Source organism: Hipposideros armiger, unplaced genomic scaffold, assembly GCF_001890085.2.
Source record: "Hipposideros armiger isolate ML-2016 unplaced genomic scaffold, ASM189008v1 scaffold_242, whole genome shotgun sequence".
Taxonomy (NCBI): domain Eukaryota; kingdom Metazoa; phylum Chordata; class Mammalia; order Chiroptera; family Hipposideridae; genus Hipposideros; species Hipposideros armiger.
Window position 1 is genome coordinate 2,013,211 of NW_017731592.1, and position 22,799 is coordinate 2,036,009.

General features: G+C 54.9%; 1 protein-coding gene across 3 annotated transcripts in view; it reads right to left on the reverse strand.

Annotated features, from left to right (window-relative positions):
* Window positions 1-676: 676 nt before the first annotated feature.
* Window positions 677-22,799, reverse strand: part of COL23A1 (collagen type XXIII alpha 1 chain) — a 356,586-nt gene continuing 334,463 nt past the window's right edge. For 2 of the 3 annotated variants that reach the window (XM_019655545.1, XM_019655544.1), the window contains 21 exons: window positions 22,370-22,405; window positions 21,933-21,959; window positions 21,274-21,300; window positions 20,263-20,316; window positions 19,646-19,708; window positions 19,208-19,252; window positions 17,745-17,822; window positions 15,461-15,505; window positions 14,750-14,794; window positions 13,636-13,725; window positions 13,373-13,453; window positions 12,748-12,810; window positions 12,395-12,451; window positions 12,124-12,150; window positions 11,055-11,117; window positions 10,917-10,970; window positions 10,681-10,707; window positions 7,157-7,210; window positions 6,803-6,889; window positions 4,919-4,957; window positions 677-4,511 (listed from right to left, as the gene is read on the reverse strand). In XM_019655545.1, coding sequence (XP_019511090.1) covers window positions 4,509-4,511; window positions 4,919-4,957; window positions 6,803-6,889; window positions 7,157-7,210; window positions 10,681-10,707; window positions 10,917-10,970; window positions 11,055-11,117; window positions 12,124-12,150; window positions 12,395-12,451; window positions 12,748-12,810; window positions 13,373-13,453; window positions 13,636-13,725; window positions 14,750-14,794; window positions 15,461-15,505; window positions 17,745-17,822; window positions 19,208-19,252; window positions 19,646-19,708; window positions 20,263-20,316; window positions 21,274-21,300; window positions 21,933-21,959; window positions 22,370-22,405 — 1,065 coding nt within the window. In that variant the 3' untranslated portion in view covers window positions 677-4,508. The remainder of the gene's footprint in view (window positions 4,512-4,918; window positions 4,958-6,802; window positions 6,890-7,156; window positions 7,211-10,680; window positions 10,708-10,916; window positions 10,971-11,054; window positions 11,118-12,123; window positions 12,151-12,394; window positions 12,452-12,747; window positions 12,811-13,372; window positions 13,454-13,635; window positions 13,726-14,749; window positions 14,795-15,460; window positions 15,506-17,744; window positions 17,823-19,207; window positions 19,253-19,645; window positions 19,709-20,262; window positions 20,317-21,273; window positions 21,301-21,932; window positions 21,960-22,369; window positions 22,406-22,799) is intronic. The other variant, XM_019655546.1, reaches the window with a different exon arrangement.

Sequence of the window (22,799 nt, forward strand, 5' to 3'; positions counted from 1 at the left end):
TTGTAAAATCTCCAAAACTCAACCAAATCGCTCAAATTTTTTTTAGAATGAAGCTAGCACTCTCAGCTGTCAAATGACATGGCAATAACATAGATGTGAATGACTAGTACTTCCGAAAATGAACTAGTGCCATCTGTTGCAAACATGTGTCATGACTTTTCCGGCAACCCAATAGTAAGTCCATGGCCAGGAAACCGAGGCCCAGAACTGGAAAGGGCTTTGCTCTCAGACTAAGCAAGTGTGCAGCACAGGCTGGACTCCAGCTTACGTAGGCCTGACTCCTAGTCCATGGAGTGAGAGGAAAATGCCCCCAAGGGGCTGGGAAGCTGGGATAACAGAGACATGGCCCCTCCGGCGTGGGGTACTGGGACTTTGTGCCTTGATGAACTGTAGAACACAGCCTGGAGTTACAGCTCTTTGCTTTGCTCCCTTATTGTGGCTTTTGTCATCTCTTTGAAGCCCCATAAAACTATAAAATGCTCAAGGCATTTATTAAAGAACACTTGGAGTTCCTTTTCCCCTTTTTATTTTTGATAACATATACATAACAAAATTTACCATTTTAACCATTTTTAAGTGTATAGGTCAATGGCATTCAGTACATTCACTTTGTTGTGCAACCATCACCATCATCCACCTCCAGAACTTTTTCATCTTCCAAACTGAATGGAGTTTCTTACTTTTAACTGTAAAGCTGAACCTTATGTATGATTCTTGAAAAAAGATTCCTCCCACATTAACTAAAAATTCCTGCCACATATAGGGGAAGGGGGCTTGACCCTCAGAAAAGTAGTAGAGGCCACCAACAAACCTTTGGGCCTATATTTGGCCCTGGCTTGAGCCCAAACACAAGCCTGTCTGGTGGCCCAGGGCAGCTCAGAGAAGTCAGGTTGGCCCAGGGGTTTTCCTGCCTCAGGGTCCAGCCCACATTTCACCCACTCCCAGGATGTCCAGGGTCAGGAGACAATACAGTTGGAGGACAGGACAGGCCTCCAAACGGGTCACCTTCTGGGCTAAGAGTATCTACTACAGGGGCAGGATAACACCAGGAAGCCTCTCCTTCCTGCTCAGAAAAGCCTAGTCCTTCCTGTATGTGGCCCCAAGCTAAGCACTCCTCTGTCCATGATCTCAGCCCGGCCTTGGAAGTGCCACTGGAGGCCAAGAGAGCAGGAGATGGAGGAAGTGGCAGAGCCAAGATTTTAACCCAGAGCATAGTGTTTCTCAATTTGGGCAGCATTGGCATTCTTAGTGAGATGAATGATTCATCATTGGGCAGACTGTCAATGTATTTCAGATGTTTGATAACCTGGCCCTGCTCACTGAATGCCAGGAGTGTCCCCAGTCATTGTCACAACCCAAAGCATCCCATGTCATAGCTTAGGAATCAGGAGGAGGACCAGGGTCAGTCTACCCCTCAGGCCTCAGATTCATCTGCAAAAGGCGGCAGGAATTCTTGTGATTAGTTTAGTTGCCTGGCACACACTTATTTAGCAGGGCTCAATAAATGTGCTTTCCTTTCTTCTGGAGGGGGATAGTTTGGGGCAGAGCTGCCCTTCTTGGCAGGGAAACGTGAAACCCTCAGTTCTTGAGACTCAGCTATGAGACAGGGCACTCGCCCATGCCTCAGCTGGGACCCTGAGCAAGTCATTCACTCTTATATAGTCTCTTGCCCCCACTCCAAGCTCTTGGAGCAATCTGCAGGCTCTAAAATTTGAAGCTTGCTGTTGAAAAGGTTGCAGACCTGAGGATACATTGTGAGGCCACAAGGGGGCAGCAGTGAGCCATGAATGGCCTTGTCTTGCCCAAAGGAGCAGGAAAGGGACCTCCTTGATATCTGGTGAAGGGGGAACATGTGGCTTCGACCCCCACAGAGGTCTGCCTGTCAATCATGGTATTGCCTAGCAGACTCTGCTCTGGCAAGCAATTTCGGAAAGACATCCTGGTTATGAATCCCTTGGCAGATGACTACTCCTTCAGAGCCTCAGTTTCCCCATATGTAAAATGGGAATAATGACAGCAACCACATAGGTCCCCTCCTTCCCAGGGCTTATCGGGGGATCTATGAGGTACCTGTATGAAGAGAGGAGCGAATTACAAACTGTAGAGTGCAGTAGACTTGTGAGGTTATGCTGGAATGCCAAAGGACACTTGGACAGCCAGTGATCTCTATCAGTCATCACGGCCCCACTGTGTTTCTCTTTTATTTCACACTACTGGCTTCCCTGGTGACTCAGAGCAGTGGACCTGCCACTTACCTCCAGCAACTTAGGGAGACAGGTGAGGACTCGACACATTCCTCTTCCTTAGCCAGTGAGTGGCTGGGGCTCTTCTGCTTTGCGAGAAGGCTGCATAGTGGGGTCTAGGGGGACTACCCAAACTACGGCCCTCCTTAGGCCTCATTTCTTGGAGGGAGAAGGCCTGGGACACCATCACTGCTGGCCCCTTCTTGTCTAGACCATCCTGTATGTCCTTGGTTTGGTCACCTGTGAAATGGGCATATTTGCTGGGTCCCTCTCTCAGGGTTGTCATAAGGACCAGTTGGGATGAAAAATATAGAAACGCTTTGCAAGACTGTGGCCCTTATTTGGTCTTGGAGTGGGGAGGAGGGAGAGAGAACTCAGAATCATGGGAGCTGCCAGGTGCCTGACCTGTGCTGGGTTCTTCTTGCATTTCATGCAGTTGGTCCTCACTAACTAGTAGGACTGTAAGCATCCCTGTCCCTTTCTACAGATGAAGTGGCAGGTTGAATTCTAAGATTGCTGCAGTAAGATCTACTACCCTATGTTTTCTCTTTAAAATATGATGTTGATACTTTTCCCTTGAATTGGGGTCAACTGCTGATTGTGGAAGGAAGTGACACCATATAACTTCTGAGGCTTAGCCATAAAAGGTGACACAGCTGCCATCTGGTATACCTGGGACATGGACCCTTGGAATCCAGCAGCCATGCTGTGAGGAGCCCAGACTCTATGTAGAGGCCCCGGGTAGGTGTTCTGGTCATCTGATTTCCCAGCTGACAGCCAGCATCAACCACCTAGCTGAGCCCATTAACCCCAGAATTGTAAGACAGAAATATAAAGGATCATTGTTTTAAGGCAACAAATTTTGGGATGATTTGCTGTGCAGCAGTCACTGGTCACTGCATCAGAGGAGCTCACAGGGGCTCAGTGATGTATGTGACTGGCCAGAGGGCTCAGCTTGTACGTGGGAGGGCTAGGCCTTGAGACTGTGTCTTCCTAACTCCAAATCCTATCTGCCCTGATCCTAAACTACTTCTTCCGGTTTCTGGGGTGGCTCTGACCTAGGATGAGTCCCCCTGTCCTTCCCCACTTTGCAACGGCCAGGCTGAAATCTTACCCCGAGGTGCCCCAGGGGCAGTCTGCAAGGACAGGTGCACCCAGACACAAATGGGTGGTTTATTACACACAGTGATATCCATCTACACAGAGAGGGGAGGCAAGTAGCTGGGCCAGAGCTGGTGGCTGGGGACCCTTGTCAGAGGTGGGGAAGCTTCTCAAGATGCAGAGCGCCGATGCCCAGGTTGCAGGTCCCCTTCTGGGGCCGGCTGGGACCCAGCCCGGAGGTTCTCTTCATCTACACAGTTCACCCGGAAGACCACTTTTGGCAAGCTGACCAGAGTTCTCCTGGGTAGGAGACTTGGGGTCAGTGAGACCCAAACTCTGAGCTGGAGGCCTGTCTCCTCAGGCTGGCAAAGTCCCATCACATCCCTGCTCTGGGTGGTGTCAAGATGGACAGGAGGCAGCAACCACTCCAGCCTGGGCCCTGCCGTCCTCCACATTCTGGGACTGCAGAGCTCCCTGCAGCTGGGTCCATGTGGTGGCGATCACAGTGCTTGGCCTCCACTCGTGGCCAGAGGACGTGTGTTCTCATACAGGCTGGCTTCCTGAGGCCTAATGAACTTGGTGAGAACTAGACTTGCTCAGGGTGCTTTCCACAGCCCCCAGTGCCCAGCTGCAAGGCCTGGGTGGCAGCCATGTCCTGCCCTGGAGAACCCAGGCTCCAGGGGGGCCTGAGAGTGTGGGCAGCTGGCTTTGGCTGAGTCCAGAGGCTAGAGAGGTCAGGAGCAGCTGCAGTGGTCGTCCAAGACTTGGGTGGGCCCTGGGGGCTCTGGAGCTGCAGGGGGCAGGCTCTTGTAGGGCAGCTAGGTAGTAGAGTTTCTTGGCTAATCAGGGAACTGAAGGCCCAACCTCCTGGAGTCTTGGCAGCCTCACCTGAGGCAGGTACCTTCACCTGTGTCTCCTTCCTGCAAGAGCCAAGTCCTGTGGATGCCCCTCAGGTACACAGTTTCCTGATCCGCCTGTCCATGGTCCTGCCAGCTTCACATGCTGATCTGATCATTCTGGGGCTGGACTGGGCACATACTCAAAGGTTAAAAGGTCACAGGCAGTGCATCCCGTGAAAAAAGATCAATATATTACTGTTTTGTTTTTACAACAATTAAAAATGTCCTCAAGGATCTGTACAGGTTGTGAGCTGGGTACTGGGGATCACTGGAAAAGGAGGGAAAGACTGAAGGTGAGGAGGGGCTGTGAGGCCCCTGGGGCTCCCCTCCCCATTGTGCCCATGTCCTAGGGAACAGGCACACCCTGTCCTCTAGTCCTAGGCTTCTGGCTCCACTCCCTCTCAGGTTTGGACAAAGTCCCAGGGGCCCTGATGGCTTTGCACTGGCTAGGCCAGGCACTGAGTGAGCCCTGTGCAACCAACAGGGTGGGCTCACACAATCACCAGGGCCATGGCCCCAAGCCTTAGGCCGCATAATGGGAGAGTCAAAATTCGCGCTGTGACAGGAAAGCCTGGCTATTCAGTCACTATGGGGAGCTGCAGACACACAGCCCCTAGGATCTCCTGTGTCCCCCCACTCCTCCCCACCTGTCCTGGATACTTCCCTAAGAGGTACCTTATGCCAGCATCCAGGCACGGGCAGCCCATCGGGGCCCTGAAAAAGAAGAAGCTTTCAGTGACGGGGAGGGGCTGGTCAACTTTCTACTCCCCCACATTCCTGCCCCAGGTGTAGGGAGGTACAGCCCTGGGAGCTGTCATTGAGGCTACTGGACCCCATGGAAGCAGGACCCAAATGCCTCCCTGTTCACCCAAGCAGCCGGGCATGGGCCACCAGCCGTTCCTCACTGTACTTGTCCGGGGTGTGCCCCGACAGGACTTTGTTGGGACACCTGTGCAGTGGGCAGAACCAGGAGGACACTGGAGTGTTGGGCTCGTGCTGGTTAGGAGGAAGGCCCGGCCTGGTTCTGGGTTGCATGGCTTCCTGCCTGGTGGCTCTGACAGTGACTCCGGAACCTCCCCCTGGGGGCCTGAAAGGTTTCGGGAACTGGAGAAGAGTGTATGGACAGTTCAGGAAATGGGGTCCCCCTGAGGCCCATCCCGGTCCCTGCGTCTGGATCTGAGCTGCAGACAGGGAGGCGGAGGCCAGCAGGGTAGAATATGGGGGGGAGGGTGGTTATCTGGAAGCATCAACCATGCCTGCTTAGAAATCAGACACAAGGAGGGGCAGCTACCTCAGGCAGCCTCGAGCGTTGGGGACTGCAGAGGGACAAAAGCTGACCCCCCAGCCTAGATTCCCTGGGGGACCCTGGGGCAAAAACATTTCATTCTGTTCCAAGGCCCATGCACGGGCCTCAGACCTGCAGGAGCACCCCCGGAACAAGGCCCAGTATCCAGCGGGGCACAGGCTGGGGCCCCAAAGGTGGTGGGGAGGAGGCAGGCAGGAGCGGGAAGAGTGGGGCAGATGCCAGCACAGCACAGCACACAGCACGCCAGGCTGCCTACCACAGGGCAGGGCCCGAGGCCTCTCGCCAGGCCCCTCGAGCCCAGCGCCCCTCGCTTGCCTCCGCATTTAGGATTCCCCTGTTTCAAAGACAAAGGCTTCATGATTTAGAGGGCAGTCTTTGCCCAGGGGCTGGATCTGGAGGGTCACCCTGTCCCTTGCTGTCCCTGGCACTTTTAGTGTATGCTCACTGCTCACCACTTTTCCTCATTGCCTTCTCAAAATCTTCTGGAGGTGGAGAACAGTACCTCCATTGTATGGATGAGGAGAGTGAGGAACAGAGGGCTGAGTGACTCACTCGGGGCCTCTGGGAGTCCCTGGCCCTTACCCCTCTTTGGAAGGTGGCCACACACATGACTGGAGGTCCCTCTCCCCATGTCCCTGGCAGGGGTGGCCAGGTTTGAGTATCTGGTCACGTTTGGTAAGGAAACTCAGCGGTTCTGTTTCCTTGTCTTTTCTGAGCTCCACTGGAAGAGTTTGACATGAAACCTTCCCTGCCTTCTAGAAAAAGGGAGCTGAATTTTGGTTATTTCAGGCACTGGGTTGGGTGGGCCATAGGGGCTGTGGTGACAGAGCAGGAAAGGAGAAGGCTCTGGGGATCAGGGGAGGGAGGGTATGGAGGACAGGCTGGGAGACAATGTGGGGCCACCCAGACCAGAAAAAGCCTCCTCTGGGACAGGATAATACCCAGAGAGGGACGGGCCAACGAAGCTGAGTAAAGAGGGGTGTGATCCCAAAAAACAGATTCTACCCTGGTTGGGCTTCCCTCTGTATAGATGGGGCAGGTCCCCCAACCTGCACCCATTGGGGGGTGAGGACCAGAGCAAGAGGACCCTCCATCACGGGAGTGACAGCAATGGTGGCCCTGGCAGGGTAGGCACCCCAGGGCAGGGCCACGGTGACCTCTGGGACTTGCACATGAGCTCTGAGGACAGGGAAGATGCTGGCAGGAGGTGGCAAAGACCTGGGGTGGGGCACCCTTCCTGCTCTGACACTTACCACAGGACACGGCTGGTCCAGGCCTGGCGGTCCCGGCTCGCCTTTCTGGCCCTTCACTCCTTTCCGGCCGGGGATACCTCGCTCCCCCTGCACAAGAAGGGAGACTGGGGGTGTGGCTATGGCTGCCACGCCCAGGACGCCTCCTGCACCTCTGAGAGATGGGCCTGGGGCCGGCCGCCACCCTGCCATGCTACTCCCACCTCAGCCTCTGCCTGCCCACCGCACCTCTCTGCCTGCTTCTTCCTCCCACGTCCTTTCTGCCTCTTCCCTCCTCCTCTTCACCTGCCTCCCTCCTTCTTTCCCCTTGCCCCATGTCCTCTCCAGCAGCCTACACTTTCTCTCTGCCTTCCCCACCTTCTCTCCACGCTCACTCCGGTCGCCTTTCTCTCCTCGGGGTCCGGGGAAACCCTGACGAAAGAATTAAAGGTTAAACTGAAAATGAGGTTTGAGGTTTGCTCCTGTTATCTCTGCCCCCTCCCTCCACAGTCGTGGTACAAGCTGGCCCAGTTCCAACTCCTAGGTGACTCATAAGCTGGGTACAAGGCTGATTTAGGGAATAGCATGCACTAAGGACAATGTCAGAGTCTGTGGACAGAAGCCCCCAGGCAGACCCACTGGCAAGGGGTCTTTCCTCATGTCACAGTCAGATGCAGCTGGCACTGGCCCATGCTTGGCTGGGGACAGAGGCCTAGGAAACCCATGGGAGCTTATGTCATCATCTTTGGGAGACCAAGAAACGGTGACCTCTGTTTTCTGTCCTTGGCTCAAACTCTTGTACGTCCATCCACCCACCCATCCATTTGTCCATCAATCCAACCAACATCTCTAAACATCCACTACAAACTGGGCTGTGGGCAGGATACTGGGGACAGAGAAACAGATGTGTTCCCTCTTGTATTTATTATGTTGTTTATTTTCTATATTTTCTGATTTTTTTAAAAGATTTTTTATTGGGGAATTGGGGGGATGGGAACAGTGCTGGGGAATTGGGGGAAGGGGAACAGACAAGTTGCTGTCGTTTTGTTCTTCAGCAGTCTAGTTGTGGAGGATGTTGCTTCACTGGCCCAAGTTGGCACCATCATTGCTCTCTTCCCGGGCGAGGCAGATCAATCACCGGCTTCTGGACGGACGCTCACTGCAGCTGCTGGCCGCTCACGCTGGCTGCTGGCTGCTGGCTACATACATGGCAACCCACTGCCACAGGGGCTGCAGCCTACGCCGTCGCCTGCGACTCATGGCAGCCCAGCTCCAGGTTGAGCTGTTGTTCAGCATCTTAGCTGTGGAGGGCAGTGTCACTGGCCCTCATATGTGGGATCTGAACGGGGGCCCTCTGGCATCCCAAGCCAGTGCTTAACCGTCGCGCCACTCGGCCGGCCCTATTTTCTGATTTTTTTTTTCAGCTGAGCCATCCTGCTACCTGTTGGCAGCTCAGCGGCTGCTCAGCTCGGGCTGGACTCGAACCGCTGTTGCTCAGAGCTCAAACTCTTGAGTGAGCTCTTAACCAACTGAGCCACTCGGCCGACCCTCTGATGTTTTGACATCTTAAAAATCTTGCTGACTGGGGAGAGGCTGTCCCACCCAAGACTAGCCAGTTCTTAGAGATGGCCAAGGGCTAGGCTGGGAGCATGTCTTTCAGACACAAACCAGCCAATCCCGCTGCCACCTGCTTTATCTCTCACACAACAGAACAATATTTCTCCTGCCGAATCATCCCAGAGCCTGGCAGCAGGCAACTAGAGAGCACCCCTATGGCTGAAGCCTGCTGGAATTACTCAGACTGGCCAGTCCTAAACTGTCTCCCCTGCCTTGCCTTGCCGTTCCCATGGAAACCCCAATGAAAACTCCAGCCTAGGCTTTCTCTCCTTTCTGCCTCCTGACCAAACTCGATGCTTCCCCATGTGGCCTGCATGGCCTGGCATGCCATTCTCTTGGGAAATGTAAGTAATAAATTCTTCTTTCAATGGCATTGGCTTCTCTGTGGCATCACTCAGTCACCTCCATAAGTTAAAACCCAATAGGTACACGGGCCGGGAGAGTGGCACGTTGGTTAAGAACTGGCTTGGGACGCCAGAGGGCCCCGGTTCGGATCCCACATATGAGGGCCAGTGACACTGCCCTCCACAGGTAAGATGCTGAACAACAGCTCAACCTGGAGCTGGGCTGCTGTGAGTCACCGGTGACGGCGTAGGCTACAGCCCCTGCTGCAGTGGGTTGCCATGGGCTACCATGTGTAGCCAGCAGCCAGTGTGAGCAGTGAGCGTCTGTCCAGAAGCCGGTGACTGATCTGCCTCGCCCAGGAAGAGTGCAATGATGATGCCAACTTGGGTCAGTGAAGCAACGTCCTCCACAACTAGACTGAAGAAAAAAATGACAGCAACTTGTCTGTTCCCCTTTCCCCAATTCCCCAGCACTGTTCCCATCCCCTCAATCCCCAATTAAAAAAAAAAATCTTAAAACAAACAAACAAGCAAAAAAAACAACAACAAAAAAACCCCCATAGGTACAAATGTGACACTTCCCTCACAGTCTAACATGTCAGGAAATGGGGTGCAGAGGATGACCAATGCTTAGTGACAGAGGAGTGAGCCAGATGACAAGGAGGGGAGCTGTTCTGTCCAAGTATGAGGTCAGGGAGGGCTTCCAAGCAGACTCCCCATTTCAGCTGGGCCTGGTAGAGGGGGTGCCAGGATTTTGCCAGGTAGAACAGGTGGGTGTGGCTTTGAGATGACACTCTGAGCTCCAGGCATCCCGGAAGGCAGCTGTGGACACATTACTGGTGGCATGGAGTCTAGCTCTCCCCCGACTACCTCCCTGAGTCCACATGTTGTCTTCTCCTGACCCTTCTCATTGATGGAACATGACTTTCCTAGTCAGAAACTCAGGTTAGAGTTCTTCTTCCTTCTTGTCTATAGTTGCTCTTCAAGGTGACATTTTCTCCTTAAAGTCTAGGGTGGACATCAGAAGCCCTGCAGCCCTGTATCTGGTCACTGTTTTCCTTGGAAGAGCTCCCTGGTTTTCCTGGGAACCCCCGTCCCTTCTCACAATCCACCAACTCCACCGCTGCTCCAGGATGGAGCATGTGATCAGGCCTGGCCAATCGGGGCACTGCATTCCTATGGCCAAGTGATACTTCAGCATTGGCCCAACTGGGGCCAATGAGAGTTGATGAGAATTTTTTCTAAAAGAGTAGAGAGTGAGATAAATAGTCCCTGTCTAGATTTGGACCTGGGAAGATTACAGGTCTGGGGCTGTTGACTCCATCTTATCACCATGTGGAATTGGGACTGATGCCCACACAGAGGAATCAGATGCAAGAGAGGGTCAGATGTTGGGTTGTGTTGACACACTTTAGTCCTGGATCCATGTGCTGTACCTCTGGATTTTTCAGTTACAAATCAGTTTAAACCAGTTTAAATTGTTTTCTGTCTCTTGGAACCAACAGACACTTGATCCAATAAGCACTGGGCTAATACTTCCCCTCTTCGTCTTCCCACAATACCGCCCTAGCTGAAGCCTCATTGTTTCTCACCAGGATATTGCAACAGGCTCCTCACTGGTCTTCCCACCTCCCTGCTCCAATGTATCATCCATCAACCAGCTATTCATCTGTCATTCATCCATCCATCATCCATCATCCATGCATCCATCCATCAATAAGTCATTCATCATCCTTCTAGCATCCATCCATCCACCCACCCACCCACCCATAAAGCACCACCAATTCTGGGATGTGCATTGGATTTAGGGGGAACCAGGCAGTTGTAGACCCAGCCTTGGGTCACACCCAAGACAACCAGATCAGGTTACTATACATTCAGCATGCGGGCAGAAATTATACACAGGAGGGGCCTGATCACAGTGAATGGTGAGATACTTACATCTAATCCTGGCTCCCCAGGTCTGCCCTGAGGAGAGACAAAGAGGAGATATGAGGGGGCTGGGAAGGGGGTGCTGGGAGCACAGCTGCTGAGAAGTTCAGCCCTGTGAGTTGTCCACAAGCCTGAACTCTGACCCCAGGACCAGTGAAGGGCAGGGGGCGTCTCCAGGGCTGAGTGACACCATGGATGTGCAGTCATAGTTGGGGGTGGGGGGCACACTAAAGGAAGGTGGTTACCTTCTCTCCTTTGGTTCCTGGCAGCCCAATAAGGCCCAGCGGGCCAGCTGGCCCCTGGATGGAAAAGCAATGGGTTAAGAGGCATGACAGTTACAGGAACTAGCACATCTAAGGACAAACAAGGCTCATGACACTTACAGGCAGGCCACTGGGGCCTCTCTCCCCTAACTCGCCTTTCTCTCCCTTTGCTCCATCCAAGCCCTGGAAGCAAAGAGGGGACATCAGTCAGGGGGAAAGGGTCAGACTGATGGAAGGACAGAAAATCTTGGGGCCTGTGGGGATCCGGGGTATGCAGGACAAAGGGACAGACTCCAGGCTCTGACAGGCCTGGCCCTGGCTTCCTTCCTGTGCAAATAATCAGAATGAGCAGCAGGTGTAAGCATTTTACCTCTTTCCACACATGAGTTCCCTCAGTAATCATAGAAGGTGGTTGTGGTCAAACCCATTTCACAGATGAGGAAAGAGAGGCACAGAGAGGGGCAGGGACGGGCCCAGACACACAGCCAGCAAGGGCTGACTACTGACCGGGTTTCTGAGCCCCAGCCTTGGACTCTATCCCTGACAGCATCTGCCTCTTCTAAACATGATCTGGGGAGGCCCTGGGACAAAGCAAAACCAGAAGCAGCACATCTGGGCGGCCACATGCTCGGTCCACTGAGCTCTGGAGTCCATGACTCTGAGCCCTTCAGTTGGCCTCTGAGCTGGAGAAGCAGAGATGTGCGTTCCCTCAGGGCAGGGCAAGCAGTGAGGCCAGTTGGCCTCTCCATGGCTCCCAGGGCAGGGAACACTGGCGGGCCACACTCACGGTTTTAATTTAAGAGGAGAGGACATAACATTATGTAATATACACCAAACCCGGCTTCATGTCCAGGCTGCAGGCTGTTGAGAGACAGATGTGCATAATGGGGAGCATGGCGAGAGGGGGCAAGGAAGGGGGAGGCACAAAGAAAGGGGAGGTGAGTGGTGAGGAGGGAAAAGCAGTGTACTGGGGCCCCAGGCGAGGGAGAAGGGGAAAGAACAGAGACCCACTTGTGGGTATAGGGGACACCAGCTCCAGGGGACTTGGAATGCTCAGGCCCTGGGAAGACACAGGGCTGGTCTGAGGCTAAGCATGGGCTTCACTTTGCCTGTTAGCAAGGCTTTCTGGAACTGTTCAGTCTGAGTCTGCAGTAAGTAGGGGGATTTCCACCCATGCCCCAAAACTCACCTTGGGACCTTGGATTCCCTGAAGGCCCTGGAAAAGGAGGACAGAGCAGATCAGGGCCAGTGTCCTCTTGTAGTGGCCACAAGACTCGCAGGCCACTCCGGGCCCCTGTGGCCCTGATCTTTGGGACCTCCCAAGCCAGACCTTGGCTCTGCCCTCCTTATCTGACATGTCCCTTCCCCCTGGGGAATCCTGTCCTCCCCTGGTCACAGCTCCTGGGCCTGGGCCCACCACCCTTTTCATATCCCAACTGCTTCAAGCCAAATGTTCTTACCATGGGGCCTGGGGGACCAGGAGGGCCGGGGGGCCCTGGCTCCACTATGATCTGGGCCTAAGAAGGGGTCAGACGTGGATTAGTCATGCGCTGCTCCGTTATCCCTCACCCACCCACACTTGAGCTTGTGGGACTTTGGAGGAGCACTCCCTGGGTGAGGGGCCCTGAGCCACTGCTTCCTCCCAGGAGGGTACTGCCTGGTGGGGGGCCCAGCGGCTGGCCTGTGAATCAGGTAGAAGACTCAGCCTTAGGCTCCCACTCCCTGCCTCCACCCTTCAGCCCCCAAAGTGGTCCTGCTGCCCCTTTGGCTGGGCACTGGGGGGAGACCCTGGTCCCCAGCTGTTCCCCCTTACCAGGCTTTCCTGTAGGTTGTCAGATGCCGGCTCTCCCTTCTCCCCCTTGGGGCCGTGGGCACCCTGCAGGACAGAATGGCCTGAGTCCTTTATGTCCATCACCAAAATCATTACTCACAGCCGTCAGCACTTTCCCTTCCCTCCCCACTAAGGCTCAGGGCAGCAGCCACTTGCCAGGTTGGCCCGTGCAGCCTAAAGCAGCGGTATGTAGAGGGCACAGTGACAGAGGTCCGCATTTTAGTTTTCCTGTGGGACAGCGGGGCAACCAAGGGCTCTGGAAGCAAAGACCCAGGTGTGTCCCCAGCACTACCTCTCTAGCTCAGTGAGCCTCATGGATGGACATTGGATGTGAAGTGGTGGCACCTGGTGGCAGCTCTTCCAAGCCACAAGAGCGACGATCAAAATGACAACGGTGGCTACAGTGGGTATTTATTGCATGCCAGCCACTCTTCTCAGCCCTGTCTGTGCGTGCCCTCATGGGAGTGGGAAATTATCATCCTCCCTGCTCCCCGTTTCGGAGGTGGGGAAACCGAGGCCCAAGGAGGGGTTAGTCGCTTGTGCAGCGTTCTAGTCAGTAAGAGGCACAGTAGGATGCAGACTTGAGCAGCCAGAACAGCAGTCTAACCATCTGCCAATTCGCTTCCACTGGGCAGAGCCTTCTTAATCCACCATCACTGAGGCCTCGGGAGGTAGGCGGTGGGTCCTTCTAAGGTGAGGAAATAGGGGCTCAGAGAGTCCGAGCAGTGAGGGCTGGGAGCCAGAGCTTCCCTTTAAAGGCCCCATGGCTCTTGGCAGAGCTAAGACTGCAGGATCCCAGCCGCCAGCAGGCACACACTCACCTTGGGACCCCACATGGGGCGAGTGGGGTCAGCCTACCCAACCACTTACCGGGAGGCCAGACAGGCCCATCTTGCCTGCTTCCCCCTTGGGTCCAGTTGCCCCAGCCTCTCCTGGGTCTCCTTTTTGTCCTTTGGGACCCTGAAAGCCACAAGTACAAGGGGTCAGTGGGGATCAACAGGCATTCTCCATTCCCCAATTCTGACAGGTCCCCAGAGCCAGACCAGACCTCCACTTCCTCCTCGTGGGTCCCCGCCTCCAGCCCAGGTGGCAGATGCACTCAGGGGCCTGGATAGAGCCAGGGAGGGGGCACCCCCATACCTGTGTCACTGTGCAAAAGGATGCAGGGTGGAGGCAGAAGGAGTGGAGCAAGTGGGGCTGGGCAGCCAGGAGGGGGAACTTATTGGGTTCAGGGTCAACCTCGCTCACCTCTCAGGAGCAACCAACCATCCATTTACCTAGTCACCTTCTAGCCACTGCATCCCCTCACTCAACCAATTATGCAACACCCTCAATGTGTCGCACACTAGGGCCCCAGTGCTAAAGACACTCCCCTGAATGTCAAGTGACACCCGTGGACACTGGTGTCTGTAGGATCACACACACATGTATACTTACAACAATACTAATGATGACAGCGATATTGTTAGCTAGTGTTTGAAAGCTCTTTACTACGTGGCGTTGGGCACTGCTCTAAGTGTCTTCCATACACAGAATTATTTAACCCTGACAACAGCCTGCCACCACCCTCACCTGCGGCTGGGAGCAGAGGCTGCAGAAAAAGAATAGCTTGCCCGAGGCCAAGGGCAGAACCAGAATTTATACACAGGTGGCACACTCCGTTCTGTGGTCTCTCCAACTCTGTACACACACAGACACAACACAGACACACACAGACACACACACACACACAGACAAACAAACACACAGTCACACAGATAGTATACACACACACACAGACACAGATACAGACACACACAGATACAACACAGACACACATACACAGACACAGACACAGACACCCACACAGACAACACAGACACACAAACACAGACACACACACAAACACACACAGACAGACACAGACAGACACAAACACAGACACACCCACACACACCCACAACACCTGGCACCAACATCACCAAGGAAAGAAAAGCTCAGAGACCTTCTCTCCGTCAATTCCGGGGGCACCAGGCAATCCGAGCTCGCCCTGGAAGGGAATAGACATCAGAGGGGTTGGGGTGTCCTGTGGTCTCTAAGAGGGATCTGTGGCTGGGCTGCCTCTTCCAACCAGCACACAATTCCTGGTCAAGTTCCTGTAGTTAGACTTCCAGGAAGGGGCCCATTGGGTGCCCAGCATGGTGCCAGGTGCTGGCTACCCGCTCTCCTTCATGTTCTCAGCCCCTATGGGCAGATGCAGCCTAGAGCTGTAATTTATAGGCTGGTAGGTTATAGATTTGGAAGCTAAGGCTCAGAGGGTTAAATGATTTGCTCCAGGCCACATAGACCAGGGATGATAGTGGGACCAGACCCTGCCTGATTCCAGTCTTGGGCTCTTTTTCTTGAGCCAGTGGGCGGGATATAACAATGTGTACAGGCTGTAGGAATGGCCGTGTCATCTAAGGGATTTTGCTATGTCACGAGGGGCTGATTGATGGGTTTCCATGTATGAATGAGGCTTCCCAGGGCGTAGCATAGCTAGGGCCGGGAAGAAGGCACCCCGCTCGGTTAGGAAGTAACAGACCCCTTTTTCTGAGCCCCAAGAAGCCAGACTGGGACAGTGGGAGAGAAGCAGAGGGGGCACGGTAGACAGGAGATGGGAGGCGGGCCAAGGATACAAGGAGCTTGGGGGCCCACACAGCTGCATGGCACTGACCTTGGCTCCGGGGATCCCTGGTGGCCCTGGTGGCCCAGGAGGACCCTGTGTGTGAAAGTCAAGTCAGTCAGTGTTTAGACAGGGCCCCCTCCCTCCCACTGCCAGGCTACCCTTTTCGTCCAGGGGTCGCGTCCCTGCCTAGACAGCCTGCAGCAGGGTCAAGGGCCCTTATACAGCTCGCTTCCCACCCAGCCAGGTCAGGCCCCTTGTCTTGAAGGAGTCCAGAGAGGTGGCACCAAGAGTCAGATAAGATATCACAGTGTCCACTGCTACAGAGGGCCCCAAATCCCTCTGCCCTCAGAGCTAGTCTCCCCCAAATCTGGATTTCTTCACAATATTCCCCTGCTCAAGATCCTGCAATGGCTCCCTATTGCCTCTTGAAGCTGGCATTCAAGGCCTGCCCAAAATTGTATCCCAGCAGTGGCCAAGGCATTGCTCTCTCTGCCTGTCCTATGAGCTCTCTGCTCATCAGCTCTGTTGCCTGCTATCTGCTACGCCCGGGGGAGTTCCTGGGTCTCGTGGGTAGGAGGTGGCATCTTTAGTCTCTAGGTCTGACCCCACTCCCAAGCTGCTGTCCTGACCTCGGCTTCCCAGTCCGCCTGCCCACCATGGCTTGTCATCACCCCCATACTCATATCCCCTCCCAAAGGCCGCACCTTGCTCAGGCCTTCAGCCCAATAAGCTCCAGTCCTCACCCCGCACCCCTCCATCTCCTCTCACCAACCTGCCCCCTTCTTGTTGGTGCTTCCATGAGATGTCCCTGGTCTTACTATCTTCCTCCATTCTACTTGTTATCCTCTAGGCCCATGCCGAGCACCTACCTTCTTGGTAGCCTTCCTGCCTCCAGCTGTCCCCACACCACTTTTGTTCACCTTCCACACCATTCCCCAGCTAGCCTTCCCCAATATGTGTTTTTCTTTTTAAGATTTTATTGGGGAATTGGGGAAGGGGAACAGTGTTGGGGAGAATTGGGGAAGGGGAACAGCCAAGTTGTTGTCCTTTAATCTTAGTTGTGGAGGGCGTGGCTAGCTCAGCTCCAAGTCCAGTCGCCATCCAGCCGCCCATCAGCAGCGCGTGGCCGCTTAGCTCAAGGTGCCGTGTTCAATGTTAGTTGCGGGTGGGCATAGCTCACCATCTCATGCGGGAGTTGAACCAGAAACCTTGTTGCTAAGAGCACACGCTGTAACCACTGAACCATCCGGCTGCCTGTCGGCAGCTCAGGGCATCTCAGCTCAAGGTGCCATGTTCAATCTTAGTTGCGGGTGGGCATAGCCCATCATCCCATGTGTGAGTCGTACCGGCAACCTTGTTGTTAGGAGCACGTGCTCTCACCAGCTGAGCCGTCCTGCTACCTGTTGGCAGCTCAGTGGCAGCTCAGCTCGAGCGCAGCTCACTGGCCCATGTGGGAATCAAACTGGCGACCCTGTTGCTCAGAGTTTGTGCTCTTAACCACTGAGCCACTCGGCCGGCCCCCTTCAATATGTGTTTTAATGTCACCCCTCTGCTCAAGAACCGGCTATGGCTGCCTGCTGCCCATCCAATGGAGTCGTTATCCCAGTTTGGCACTCAAAATGTACTTCCTGCCTCTCTGCACTCATAGAGCTTCTCCCATGCAGCAGCTTCCAGCTGGCCTGGGACACACCATGCACTTGCACGGACCACGTCACACCACACCACACCATGCAGGCCTGGGTGGGCCACAGTTACCATTAGCTTGTACTTCCCTGAGGCCTGTGGGAAATAATTGGAATTGAAGCTCAGGGGAGATCAGGTGTTGAGGCCCAGTCTGGTCTCTGATGACTGCATCTCCCCCACCCCAGCTCCCTTCTTTGGCACCCAACCGCTCTCTCCAATGGTGATGGGCCCCAAGTTTGCCAGGCACCGGGCAGGGCTCAGGGGTTACACACCTCCTGAGGAACTGGGGCGGGCCTTGCCACTCTCATCCTCCCCCAGTGGTCACTAGAAGACCTAGCCTTCCAGCCTGCATCCTCTGGAAAGGCCCCAGGAGGCCCTGCTGGGAGGGGGCACCAGGAAATGCTCTGCCTTCTACCCCTGAGTGGGAGCTCCCCTGTTTGCTTTGGCCTCTGGGAAGCTCGGGGCCACAGGGAGCCACATACACAGCAGCTCTCTCAGCATCATGTTTGGTCTCAACACAGCACCTGGTGGAATTGGGTTCTTTGTGCTAAGCTGCCCCTGGTCCCTTGTGTAAAGAAGTGTGGGATTAATACACAAAGTAAGTGGTTATTCCCTCAGAAAATACACAGCAAGGGCGCAGGAATGTTACCTTAAGGGCATCCAAGATCCTGCCATCGTAGTCAATCACCACTGTGTCTCCTTGTTCACCCTTGAGGCCCGGGGGACCCTGAGGTAGGAAGAAGGGCAAGTCTTCAGGGACGAACTATGTTGGCGGGTGAGGTGGTAAACGTCTCTGCATCTCACCTGGAGAACCTACTGACGGAGCCGCACGCAGGTCTGAGCGCTAGCTCAGCTGTAACCCAGCGGGACCCCAGCACACCTGGTCCTCACGTCTGGTCCCCTGGCTCACTCAGCACTGGTACCCAAGCTCACTGACAAACACTGCAGGGGCCAGGCAGGGGGCCCACGTAGGGAAGAGGGCCCTGGGCCCGCTGAGGAACAAGCCCCACCTGGTCTGATGGTGGCAGTGATTGGCTGTCATGTGGGAACTGAGGCCCAGTGAGGTCCCATGCCGGAATTCTCGAGAGAACGTGGAAAGCCTAATTTTGATATGACATTCTTCAGACTTTTAAATGTTGGCAAACACACACAAACACAAACAAAGTCACCCAAAACCCTCTAAGACATTGTGTAGGACTGTGCCTCAATTTCCCAACCTCTGGTGGAGGCTGCACTCACCATGCTGAGATGCCCACTCGTCCCTGGTAAGAGCACCTCCCGCACTCAAGCATGCGGCCGCTTTAAGTGTGTCCACACATGCACCCGTCTACACAGGCATGTGCACTACTACCGGCCCTGCCCCTACCCTCTGAACCTCACCTCCCCACCTGGGCACCTCTCTGCGGGAGAATAGTGAGGGGCCTGGAGCACTTTGGTTCAGGCCTGTGGCCAACCCCTTGCCCGTGGCGGAGAGACCCAAGCTGGGGCCTCCTTGCTGGCTGCCTCCATGGTCCTGGCTGCACGGAACTGTACAGTTTATACTGAATTCCTACACTCAGCACTTAATCCAATCCCTGGCCACCTGCAACCCAGGCTGCGGCTGAGAACTGGTTTTTGGAGGAAACCTTCGGGGTTGTTCGAGGCCACAGAGCAGAGAACAGGGTCAGCCCAAAGGTGTGTTGATACGGGCTGGTCACAGAAGATCTGGGACCTTGGGACCAGCTGGGATGGCTGTGCTCCCAGCAACAGGGACAAGTCTCAACACAGGGCTGGAGGCAAGGGCAGAAGCCCCCAACAGGGTAGCATAACACCATATGTGACAAATAGAGGGTCTATGTTTGAATATGCCAAGAAAAGTCTTGGAGGGCAGACACTGAACTGGGAGAAGAGAGGGAAGAGGTGGGACTCTTAGTAGTACATATCCATCTTTGAACATTTTACCAAAAGCATGTATTATGAGATTAAAAATGAAATAAACACCAATGAATTATAAAAAAAAAAGACTCCCAGTGCCTGGAGCCCTACTGCTCCTCTGGGGTCTCTGGGGGACAGGGTCTTCTGAAGGAACCACCCCTGGATCCCAGTGGGGTGGCCGGAGGGGACACTGCTTACCCGTGGCCCTGTTGCTCCGTCGGCACCTCGCTGGCCGGGCTCCCCCTGTGGAGACGGCATGGTTGCAACCAGGTGTGCTAAGTTGAGCCAAAGGTACCCCCACCCTCTCTAGTCCCTCTTCCCCAAAGGGTGCAGGGCCTCATGTACGTGACTGGCACCCCAGTAAAAGGGCTCTTGGAGGGACCCTCCTCTGATTCCACGTTGAGTAGAGATGGGCTACCGAGGCCCAGGAGCCCAAGGTTACATGGTGACTTAGCCTCACCACTCACCTAGACCCACTGCCACCCACCCCCAGGCCAGCCTAAGATTGCCAGTCGAAGGAGATTTGAGGGTCCAGGCCCTCCAGGGACTCCCAATTTAAAAGGGCAAATTGGAGAAGAAACCACATGGCTGTTCTGAATGGGCCCGTGGAAGCTGAGCAGGGTGCTGTAAAGTCACCTTTGGCCCGGGGCCACCATCCAGGCCGGTCTCTCCCCGAGGCCCCATGCTCCCTGGCTCACCCTGCAAACAGAGATATTTACTGTGAGAGAAGCAGTGGGGCAAATTAGAGGCTGTCCAGGTCTGTTGGCTTCTAGACTAGTTCCAGGGGAAGGTGGCTGAGCCCACCCACAGAGGATGGCCTTCAGGTCTCTCCCCAGCCCAGGGGACTTAGGACCACAACCACCTTCCAGGATGGGTCTTGGTGCATAGTTGGGGCAGCTCAGGAACTCCAGAGATGTTTTGGAGACAGGCTGACCAGGATTTGGTGGCTGTCACGAAGGGTTGAGGGAGGCAGGATGACATCCAGTTCATGGCTTGGGGATAGGGCAGAGTAGGACCACATAAGATGGTAACCAGAGGACTTGAGAGTATGAGGGGAGTCAAATGGCCTGGGTAAGATGCCAGACCTGTTGATGAGTGGGACACAGGGCTTTTCTGCTGCCTTGTTCTGGCCTGTCCTGGGCGTTGTTAGCCCATACCTCTGTGATGCGAAAGCGCCAGGAGGGGCTTACCAGGCTGATAGAACCTCAGAAGGTGGGAGGCAGGGGGGCTTCCAGGAAAGCACAGGTACCTACCTTGGGCCCTGGGGGTCCAGGAAACCCTGGCTGGCTTGGCGTTCCATCATCCCCCTGTGGAGAGAGCAGGGGAGGCTGCAGTCCTCAGACGTGGACGCACTGGCTGGGCCCGCAGGTGGTCAGTTGGCCACCTCCCTCTGCAATCCCCAGCACACCTGTGCAGTCCTGGTACCGGTGCTGGGCGGCTCCCCCCTCTCCTCCTTCCCCTGTGTCCCCTGCTCCCGCAGCCCAGGGCCAGCCCAGCAGGTGTGTGCAGAAGGAATGGATGGGCAGATGGAAAGGGAATTCATTCTTCAGCCAACAATTATGCCTGTGGGTCAGGCAGAACAGGCTCCTGTCAGTGGGTCAGAGGAGGCCAAGGGCAAAGGAATATCTAGATAAATGCACAGCACCCTGCCGGAAAGTACAAGTGCCAAGGTGAGAAGAACATAAGAGGAGGGTGGGATGGAGAGGGACTTGGGGAAGGTGTGCTTTAGTAGGTGATTGGGGACAGTCTCAGAGAGGAGGAGACAGCTTTGCTCAGACCTGCAGGAGGAGGAGGAGGAGGAGGAGGAGGCTGGGCCATGGGAAGAGGTGGGGGAAGATCACTCTGGGTCAGTGGTTCCCAGGTGTGAGCTCAGGCCAGTATCGCCCAAGGCTGCTTGGACAGAGTGCGGCCTATCCCCAGCATCTGATGCGGTGGGTCTGGGGTGAACTCTGAATAAGCTTATCTAACAATTCCCCAGTGATGCTGACATGCTTGACTTGGGGCCGCACTTTAAGAACCACTGTTCTAGGCCCTGAGATGAGAACGAATTTGATGTGTTCGAGGAAGGGAAAGAATGAGAGAAATGAGTGAATGAATGAATGAGATCCTGGCTTCACAGACATACCCACAGTATGTCCAGGGTCTGTTGGAGCAGGGCACCTTCCCTGTGGCTAGCCCCCATCCTGCCCCGTGCCCAGCCTCTGCCCTTCTCTCCAGCCACTTCCCACACCCCCACCAAGAAGCCCCTCCACAGCTCCCCTCACCTTCTTTCCAGGAACACCAGGCTCACCCTGAGGGGAGACAGTAGGGGTGCAAAAGAGAGAGAGGTCACAGTCATCGGAGCTGCCGGCTCCTTTGGAAAAGTGACCCCATGACCCCAGCCCAGCACAGCCCAGAGACCCTGGCTCCTCAGAGTGCAGCACATGGGTAGTGGGTCTTGGACTCCACTCCAACCTGGTCCCTCCCAAGCTGAATGAACCTGGGCAAGTCACTGCTCTTTAAAGTGGGGATATGATGCCCCCAACCTCAGAGGGTCCCTGCGAGATTGGACAGGATCCACTGAAAGCCCCTGGCTTGCAGCAGGTACTCACTAATTGGAGCTCCTTTCCCCCCTTTCCTCCTGCTCAGGCTGGGGGCTCCGGCTCCTTCAGGGAGGACCAGAGCCTGCCTTCCCATCCCAGCAGGCACTGCTCAAGGAGGGAAGAAAGCTGATACTTGCCGAGGGCTTTAAAAGCTAATGTGTTTTATTATTCGATCCCGACAACCTGGTGTGATGGTAAGATAGGAAACGTTTATCATGTCCTCATTTAACAGGTGAGTACACTGAGGCCCAGAGAGATGAAGTAACCTGACCAAGTCACAGAACTTGGTCTCTTAACCCTGCTGCCTGGGCTTCAAGGGACGGGGCACGAGGAGCACTCACCTTGGGCCCTGGCGGTCCCTTCGGGCCCTGAAACAAAAGAAGGTATTAAAGGTGATACTGGAGGTTGCTCCTGTCTGTCCTTATCATTCACATTTTACAAAGGGTGACACCAAGTCCCAGGGAGGAGGAGGCAGGGCTGGTGCTGGAACTGGCCTGTTCTAGGCCTGACTCCTCGTGTCTTAGACAGCTTCTCATCAGATATCAAGCAGTGACATGTGGACTGCAGGCTCCCTCCCAGGTGTGAGGATTGTGAGAATTCTGCTGGGGCTGAGGGCCTGTCCTGTCCCATTCCACTGCTGGCGGAGGCGAGAGCTCAGGTGTGCGCACATGTGCAGCCACATGCATGACCCCAGGTGTGTGTGTGTGTGGGAGAGAGGCTTCTGGGCCTGGACCATGGTCCTGCCAGCCCAAGCCTCTGAAATGCTCTGGGTACTGACCGTCTCGCCGTCTTTTCCAGCCTCTCCTTTGGGGCCCTGAGAACACATAGAGGAGAGAGATGAGGGGATGCAGGGACCCCACAGTTACCTGAGTCCACAGCTCCGGCCTAGCCCTGGGCTGGGCTCTGAGCACATGCACTCATTTCATCCTTGCCAAACCCTGAAAAGTGGGTGTCATTGTACCCACTTCACAGATGAGAAAGCTGAGGCTCAGGGAGTTACGTGCCCAATGGGAAAAAGAATGGATGAACCAATCGAATAGCTGCTCTGAGAGGGTACCCAGGTGGCAGTTTGGGGGACGTGAAGGACAGGTTGGAGTCCCTGGGTTAGGGAAAAAAGTAGTTAGGACCATGGGAGGAGGATGACTGACTGAGGCTAACTAGTTAACTAGTTAGTACTGGGAGTGGTGGGGAGTGGGGAGAGAGAGAAA